At 35.8% G+C, this 9731-nt stretch overlaps 2 protein-coding genes across 2 annotated transcripts; both read left to right on the top strand.

Moving 5' to 3' along the window:
* Window positions 1-227: 227 nt before the first annotated feature.
* Window positions 228-1190, top strand: LOC101832372 (olfactory receptor 52Z1-like). Its single transcript, XM_005074150.1, has one exon. It carries the CDS (start codon window positions 228-230, stop codon window positions 1188-1190), a length of 963 nt encoding a protein of 320 aa, XP_005074207.1.
* Window positions 1191-8576: 7386 nt separating this feature from the next.
* On the top strand, window positions 8577-9521 carry LOC101836617 (olfactory receptor 51V1-like). The gene has a single exon (XM_005074100.1). The coding sequence runs from the start codon at window positions 8577-8579 to the stop codon at window positions 9519-9521; it is 945 nt and encodes a 314-aa protein (XP_005074157.1).
* The last annotated feature ends 210 nt before the right edge of the window (window positions 9522-9731 follow it).

The following is a 9731-nucleotide window of genomic DNA, read 5'->3' as shown; positions in this document are numbered from 1 at the left end:
ATAAATACAAAACATGGGTTTATTTTCATTTTCATAAAATGTTCCTGCCTTATTATCTGTTAATCATGATTGACTGAAAAATCATTTCCATTTTTATTATTTTTTCTTTTTTGATAATCTCATCTCAAGCAATTTTTGGATTACTTTCTCAAGAAATTAGGGCAAATATTAATCATAATTCCTAATTTTTCCATCACTATCTGCAGTATTAGACAGCAGAATAAAAGATGACATCTTCAACCTCATTAAATTACACCAATCTCAGAGACATCTGGTACAAAATGATTGGGATCCCAGGACTAGAAGACACACACATTTGGCTCTCCATCCCCATCTGTTCAATGTACATAGTAGCTGTTGTAGGCAATACATTCCTAATATTGCTGATCTCCACTGGGCATAGTCTTCATGAACCTATGTACTTTTTCCTGTCAATGTTGGCCCTGGCAGATATCTTTCTGTCCACAGTTACCATTCCAAAGGTATTGGCAATATTCTGGTTCCAGGCTGGGGGCATTTCTTTTGCTAGCTGCGTGTCCCAGATGTTTTTTCTCCACTTCATCTTTGTGACAGAGTCTGGTATATTGCTATCCATGGCATTTGACCGTTATGTGGCCATCTGCTATCCACTAAGATATACCATCATTCTAACCCCATCTGTCATCAGCAGAATGGGCGCTGCATCGGTGACTAGAGGCTTCTTCATATGCTTTCCCCTCATCTTCCTTGTTTATCGGCTCACCTACTGTGGGAGGAACATCATTCATCACTCATACTGTGAACACATGGGCATTGCCAGGTTGGCCTGTGACAGTATCAAGGTCAATATTTACTATGGGATGGTTGTGGCTCTATTTTCCATATGCCTAGATGTGATACTGATCAATATCTCATATGTCCTTATACTCTGTGCTGTGTTTAGAATTCCTTCTCAAGATGCCCGACTCAAGGCTCTGAGTACATGTGGCTCTCATGTCTGTGTTATCCTACTATTTTATACACCAGTTTTCTTTTCTTCCCTTGCTCACCGTTTTGGAGGTCACAGCATACCAGCGCATGTTCACATCCTCCTTGCTAACCTCTATGTGGTTCTCCCACCCTCCCTCAACCCCATCATTTATGGAGTGAAGACAAAGCAAATTAAGGAGAGATTTGTTCAGGTCTTTTCTTTGAATAAAGTACTTCGTTGACATAAAACCAAGCAACTTATTTCTTTTGTTTTCTCACAAAAACATTAAAAATTAAGAGCATCTGATGATTTAGTGAAAACATTCTTATATCATTAAGATGCAATTAAATAGCAATTGTAGTAAAAAAACGATGTTAAGTTCTTTATAATTATGGCTTTGGTTCAAATCAGTATTATTGTTTATTGTGTGCTAGTCTAATTAAGTAATTAATAATGTGATAAATTATCCAGAATTTATATTGAAAAGTCAAACTAGTTTTTATGACATCTATTTATATCTAATACATTTTTCCTTCATAAAATTGTTCAAAATATGTAATTAATAAGTGTGGTTGGTTTCTCTAGTGTTCTAAAATGCAAAGTATGCATAGAGAGAAATGTTTAATTTATTCAGCATAGTCCACAGTGATATGTATTTACTCACAGAATCATTCACTCTGTTCAACAAATATATTTGTATGTTTTTATATTTGAATTCAGTGAAAACAAAGTTTTAAAGACAAAATTATGTTAATATCATCATAAATTTGACATTCTCAAAATTAATTTCTTAGAAAATTGCCACCAGTTCCATAACATAAGTTATCAAATCAAGCAAGAATAATATATTTGTAATGATATTCTAGTATGAGACTTCAGGATAAGGAATGTCTAGCTGGGAGATTTGTTTCAGAATATAGTACATGGCATCATGCCTTGAATTACCCATTATAACCCTAAGGTTTTTGTGGGGAACTTTGAAATAGTATATCACAGAAATGCCTAGTATTAACAAATTTGGTAGATACAATTTAATTTTGTTCTGAATGCTCATAATGAAGAAGAGAAAATATACTTACAACGATTATCTTAGTTTTATATGATTATTAATAAGCTTTGGTCTAAATGTTTCCCTGAGAATTGGGTTTTTGTTTTCAGTTTTCTCTTGAGTAGCCATGTTAATACAGTTTTAGGTAAATGGCCAGAGACTAGAAATAAAGATCAGAGGTTAAAAATACTTGCTATTTTGATGAAAATTGGAGTTTGGCTCCCAGCACACATTTTGGATGGTTCAGAACTACCTGTAACTCCAAGGAATCCAGTACCCTGTTCTGACCCCCACCAGTGCCCCCACACACATGAGTTATGTACACACTTCCATATAAGTAAAAATAAATAAATCTTGTTTTAAAATGAGTTCTGTTTACAAAAACAGATTTCAGCAAGAGACATTCTTTGCAACTGTCTACCTTCAAAGCAATTGCATTGGCACAGAGAGAAAATGAATGTTCCTGATCCCAGGTGCGGGAAGGGGCTTGAGAGTCAGTGACTGAATGGTTCACTCAGAACCCAGACAAGCCAGGAGACAAGGAGAATGCATCTCTCTCTCTCTCTCTCTCTCTCTCTCTCTCTCTCTCTCTCTCTCTCTCTCTCTCTCTCTCTCTCTCTCTCTCTCTCCCTCTCTCTCTCTCTGTCTCTGTCTCTGTCTCTGTGTGTGTGTGTGTGTGTGTGTGTCTGTCTGTCTCTTTCTCTGTTTATGTATTGTTATCTCTCTCTGTCTCTCTATCTCTATCTCTGTCTCTCTATCTCTGTGTGTGTGTCTGTGTGTGCGTGTGCATTTGTGGGTAGTGGTCCTTTTTTTTTCATTGTTTCTTTGTTAACTTCTTTTATTTAAAGATGAAAAAAAAAGCCCTGGGAAGCTACCATGAGACACATAGCAGTTAGATTCTAAGACTAAGTGGTGGACGTTTACAAACCATGGTTATTTTGGATCATTTCCTTTCATTGATTAGGTATCTATTAAACATATGCCATGAAACTTAGTCATGATGTACATCTTCATATCAAGAGGAAACTAGGAATAGTTATATAAAAGGGAGCCTGTTTTTTAAAAAGAGCAACAGAGTGAACTCGTTACTGACAACTATGTCAAAAACAAACAGAGAATAGAATTAGTCAAACTAAAAGTGATGAACAGAGAAGCCTGTGACTTTGAGAATCTTATTTAGTGAAATAACACCTCTAATTTATCAGGACATAGTTTCTAGGATACAGCGTTGGTTTATAACTAAGAGTTACATTACTAAGAATCAAATCTCTGCCCCTCTGCTTCTATATATAAATCTTAGGAAGCTATTTTACAATTCTATTTATTTTTTAATCTATTAAACACTAATATTAGTAACTGAATCATGATGCATGTTCTATAAATGTTAATATTTATTATTGTAATACGTTAATAAATACATTTATCTTTCAATTACTCTGGCTCATGTTAGATTCATCAGTTGTTTTAAAGGTTCTACATTTGATAGAAGTTCAGCATGTGTTAAAAATAACTTAGCAGGACTAGTCATGTCACAGATAATGGAGAAGAACTTTCAACTGCCATCTTCTTAAATCACCACAATTACTGTTTCCTTATATTTACAAATAAGTAGGTTCTTTACCACTAATCAAGGAAATTTTTCTTTGAAACAAACAGAGACCATCACATAAAACTATTACCAATCATAAGGCAGAACTGTGGAGCTCATTACCAATGGATACATCTGAAAAAAAAAAAAGCTCCTGCACTGGAATCTCAGGGAACCCTGTAGAAGGTAGGACAGAGGCTTGCCATAGCAAAAGCATAAGGGATTTGACTATGAGACTGTGTCTCTTAGTAATGTCAGAAGTTAACACCCACAAAGTCTCACCAACATGACTTTCCAAACATAAGCTGAACAAGGACAACAGCAATAAATATGCCAAAGTGTACAGAGGAAAGTCCGTGAAGTCTCAATCCTTACAACGATGTAAAGGCAACTGAAGGATGCTGAGAGAAAAAGAGATCACTTTCCCCAGGGAAGGGAACATCAACTGATTACCCAATATTGTATGTAAATAACAATTACTGTAAAAATGAGATCATGAATTTGAAAGACAGCAAGGAGCAGTACATAAGAGGGTCAAAGGGAGGAAAGGGAAGGGGAAATGTAATTATATTACAATCTCAAAAATAAAATAAATAATGAAGATGGTTTAGCTTTACTTTATAAATAGAAGTTGTCATAATTGAGGCATAGACAAAGTGCCATCATCATACAGATGACTGAAAGCAGACTTTGCTCACATTTATAAGCATTATGTATAAGCAAGATACACATTCCATGGACATTTTATTAAATTTTTATGACATATTTTAGTGTTTTCTCTCAAAAGTCCACCCAGAACCGTGCACTATTTCCTACTAGTCCAACTTTGTGTTCTGTTTTTCATTTTTTTAACTTTTAAAATTCTTTTATTTTTAAAATTATAATATATAATTACATAATTTCCCCCCTACCTTTCCTCCCTCCAAATCTTTCCATATTCCCCTATTTCCTCTTTACCAAATTCAAATTTGTGGGCTCTTGTTTTCCTTAGCTGTTTTTCACTCACATATGCATATGCCAGTCTGTTACACCGACTGAGTCCAATTTGTGTTGTCCAAATAGGCATATCACACGCCAAGCCAGGAAAACAGCAATTTTATAATGTCTATAAGTTAATATACATATGATTGACAACACACAAGATGCCTCCCCTCCCTTTTGTCTTTCTATATATTGAAGGGATAGAATGATGTTGAGGGATATTTGATCATGCTGTGAAACTGAAAATGTCTTAATAAAATTAACCTTGGAATAGGGGACAAAGCCAGAGACTGACAAGAATTAGCCATAGAGAGTACAAAGAACCCAGGAAGATGGATAGAGAGATGCACAGGAAACAGTAGGCTGGGACTTCAGGATCACGACCCTTTTGGGTGTGGACAGGTGGAGAGAGTCCAGCTTGCTGCGTCTCAAGCCAAAAAAGGTCACCAAGTTGCTTTTCAGCTACTCTGAACTAGCAGATTTTCACACCACTATTTATTGGTAAATAGAACAAAATAAATAAGAATAACAGAATGGGGAAATTGGATAAAATGTACAAAACAAAATAAAATATGGTTTCAAGTATTCTTTATGGAACTGTGTCTTGTGTGACACAGCAGGCTTTGTGATCATCATGGCCTCTAAAGAGCTCTCAAGGGTAGATATGGGCAAGGGGCACAGTATAATGAAACTTTCGAAATGAAGTTTACTATTACCAGTGTGTCGACCTCTGCTTGAAGTAATGGGCTCCAAGGTCCTAGAAATTCTCTAAAACTCTGAACAAAAAAAAATGTCCTCTGTTTTGCCTTTCCTAATTCTATTTAACATTTAAAATTAAGCATTTTTCTGCTGATAAAGCTAGTCTTTAAATTAATATTCAGGAGGAAAACTTGGCAAATCTTATTTCAAAGTTCCAAATCCTGAATGCTATAGAGATAGAGGCTAGAAAAAGCAGAATTGGACCTTAGGAAGAAACTCTTGAAAGAAGAATTCTGTGTTGCTTAATTTTGTGCATGGCCTGAGCCTGTTAAACTCAACACATTCCACAGTCAAATCATTGGCACCTATGAGCAAAAGATTGATGACCAGCTCAGTAAGTGGCTTCAATGGAACTTGAACTGTAAGCCTAGAAGAGGCAAAAGGAATTGGCATTGCAGACTGAGGATCAGGCAGTGATGTATTGGAAGGTATGTAGGGAAAGGTAGTAACATGTCATTCACGATGTCAAGGGATATATGACGTATCTCGTGCACCTAGGATCCCCTAAAATATATCTTCATAACCCCTTAAAATTTCTTAGAACTTTATCTCTGAATATTCTCTATTTTAAGATTCTTAGATGAGGAAAAAATATAATTCTTAGTTCCATTTTCCACTAATGAACATATTTCAGGAAAAGTAAAGTTGAAGTTCCACTGAAATAGAAGATATTAACTCCTTTGAATTTCAAGACTATAAAGTAAGCTATCCCATTCCTATTATTGTTATTTTCAGATTTATGATCTCGTTTCCTCCTTTTCTGTGTTTTATTATATCAGGTATTTACTCATCAATATATTAAATCAAATGGTCAATAGAGCATACTGTACTGATCAGAAGTACAAATTAGCATAAATTAAAGATGGCCAAATAGACCACTCTAAGATTGGGGTAGAGACAAGTCTAGAAATCACAACAGCCAACGGCAGAGGAGTGAGTAGGTTCTTTAGACTGTGGATCTCAATACCATACAAACACAAAGTAATGCATCTACTACCAAAGTGAGATAGAAAGGGGGAAACTGGATCTTACTTTTATCCACAGGGCATAAAAAACCTGTTAGATACTGCTGAGAGAACACTGAGAATGCAGAAAACTGTCATGAAGACAAGAATTTATCTGGTCTGCAGCTCAGATAATCTACACAAGGCTTTAGAAAGCCAGAAATGTTATTCATTGAAACTTACAATGAGAACTTATGAAGATAAATTCCACTGGTGACTGTCCATCAGAATAGTCAGGGCTGTTAGCTTTACATTCCTTCTAATACACAACATAAGGCGATCAGAAGAGCAATGATAAGAGTGAAGATTGTAAGGAAGGCAGATATTGGAAGCATAAAGTTGGAAAGAAGGAAAGGAGTCAAAAGAAAACTACTTTTTATTTAAAGTAAATGTCTGAGTAATTCCCCCTCAAAAAGATCTCTAAGTGTAGATAAAGACTCAGAACATCTCCTTGAAACTTCCAAGTTTTGGAAAAACAATAGTTATTCTACCAAAATAGTCTGTCATCAATACATCATCTCAAGAACTCTCCAAGGAAAATTCCTGTAAATGGACAGACATAGTTTTCCAAATCAAATGCTGCTTGTTTTCATGTAAATGGGTTTTAATATGTAAAACAATAAAACAGGATCTGCATACAAAAAGCCAGTCTAATGCATTATGGCCATAAATGTAAGATATAAAACTGCAAAAGTGGGAGGGTTGGGTGGAGTTTTTAAAATTGCCAGATAATAGTGGGACAATGCCCTTCCCACATAATATATTCTACCAAATAAAAGCTCATTTCCAGGTATGTGATACCAATTTTTGATTTGTTGCTCAAAGAGATCCTATAGACCTCCTCAAATATTATAGGCAATTGCCATTGCCCTTGGTTATCCTACAAAATTGGACAGTTAAATCTTCCATGAATCACCAAGTACATGAGCGATAGGACATATCATTCCACATTCTTATGTCATCTCTTTTAAACTATTTCTTTCATTGTTTGAGATTATAATATAATGAATCATTCCCTTTCCCTTTTCTCTCTTCAAATCCTGTCAAATATAGCTCCTCCTTCATCTTTATCAAGTTCATGGCCTCTTTTTACATTAAATTGTTGTTATTAAGAATGTATATATAATCATAGAGTACAATTTTTTCAGTATATATAATATTACATGTATTTATGTTCTAATGCTAACCATTTGGTATTGAAAAACCAATCAGCATTCTCTTCTCCGGGGATGACTATTTCCCTTGTTCTATGTATTTTTAATAGCCTAAAGTTCTTTGTGTAATCTTGAGGACCCTGGACCCATATATATTACCATGGTTATTTTTCAACTCATATTTAGGTAGTCATGTTGGTAAAAGGTTGGATTACTTTGACTTGATGATACTTTAAGTATTAAAATATGGGAATTTCTCAGAGATGCAGTAGTGGAGTATATAGATGTATAAGAAGTTAGGCCCAGGTGTGCTTTCTTTATTACTGCTGTATCATTCAACGTATGCAACATTCTCTAATGACCAACTTATTCAATATAGATATCACACAGAAAAGAAAAACACTCTTTCTTCAAAACCACCCAATATGAAATTCTTGCTATAATAAGCTACAAGTGAAAGCGTTAGAATTAACAATAATATGAATTTGATAAAAGACTTAAATCTAGATATTGAGAAGAAATACAAAGTATAATTTATATAGATGAATAATTCATACAAGAGCAAAGCACAGTGATATCCAACAAAAACTTTATATTCCACTAAGATTGCTTCCTTTCCTTTCCCTAAGAATCCATATTTTTAAAAAATGCCTTGCTTCAACCAGCCTGTTTTCATAGAGATCAATTAAGACTTGAAGGCAGTGACATGCCCATCTATAGAACCAGAGAGGAAAATTGTCCTCTTGAGGGGCATATCAATTATGACATCATTGTGAACCTGGCCCAGGCACTGTGGTCCACTAGGACTAACTCTCAGAAGTGCAGTGTGCAATATAAACCCAGACAGTCCATTGACATTATTGCTTCAACATAAAACTCTGTGGTTTCCTGGTTCTGTTAACACTAGGTATCGGTGGTTGATTTCTAGACAGGAAATTTCTGAGACAATAAACAACCACAGTTGAGGAACTTATTTTTCTGCTTCTGAAAATTGAATTATTTCTTTTTGTCAAAGCAGATAAATGTTACTAGAAATTGGAATACAGGATATGTAATAGAAACTAGCCCTCCAGAAATATTTTGTATTCTCTCAATGTCTATTACCCTGATGTCAAATTTAAGTACGTCTAGATTTGTTCTCACTGGATTTCCTGGAATGGAAGTTTACTATATCTTGCTTGCCCTTCCTTTCTCAACAATCTATGCAATGGTGTTCATGGGAAACTGCATGGTGCTGCATGTGATCCGGACTGAGCCAAGCCTTCACCAGCCTATGTTCTATTTCCTGGCCATGTTAGCACTCACTGATCTGTGCATGGGACTGTCCACTATGCACACAGTGTTGGGTCTCCTTTGGGGCTTCATTCAAGACATCAGCCTCGATGCTTGCATTGCACAGTCTTATTTCATTCATGGATTGTCCTTCATGGAGTCCTCTGTGCTCCTCGCTATGTCTTTTGACCGCTACATTGCCATTTGCAACCCTCTACGCTATTCCTCCATCCTAACCAATGACAAAATCATAAAAATTGGAGTGGCCATCTTATGTAGGAGTTCTATGCTCATTCCTCCAGTCATCATCCGCCTGAAGTTCTTAAATTACTGCCGGCCTCATTTCCTCTCTCACTCTTTCTGCCTGCACCAAGACTTAATTAGAGTGGCATGTTCAGATATCCGCTTCAACAGCTTCTATGCTCTGGCTCTGGTGATTTGCACCCTATTGTTGGATGCAGTGCTCATTCTTGCCTCCTATGTGATGATCCTGCACACAGTTTTATCCGTTACTTCTCAGGAGGAGAGAATCAAGTCTTTGCACACTTGTGTTTCTCACATCTCTGCTGTTTTGGTTTTCTACATCCCCATCATTGGCCTGACCATGGTTCACCGCTTTGGAAAGCATCTCTCTCCACTGGTTCATGTCCTCATGGGCAACATCTACATCCTTTTCCCACCCTTAATGAATCCCATTATATACAGTATCAAAACTCAACAGATACGATTGAGAATACAGAGGCTATTTTCCTTGAATGAAACCTAAGTCCTCTGGTCCATAAAACTGTGTTTAAAGGTAAAGAAATTCGTACGTTCACAAAGGATGAATGTCAGGACCTGAAACTTGACTACTTGGTTGTCATTTATTAAAATTTTACAAATATTTTTCCTACTTTTTACTGCAACCACCATGAATCATGGACATTGTCTTATAAAAATGTATGGCCATTATATAAATCAAAATACAAACTTGCAA

Source organism: Mesocricetus auratus, unplaced genomic scaffold, assembly GCF_017639785.1.
Source record: "Mesocricetus auratus isolate SY011 unplaced genomic scaffold, BCM_Maur_2.0 Super-Scaffold_4256, whole genome shotgun sequence".
Lineage (NCBI taxonomy): Eukaryota > Metazoa > Chordata > Mammalia > Rodentia > Cricetidae > Mesocricetus > Mesocricetus auratus.
The sequence above is the reverse complement of the archived record's forward strand: the minus strand, read 5'-3'. Positions and strand labels throughout refer to the sequence as shown.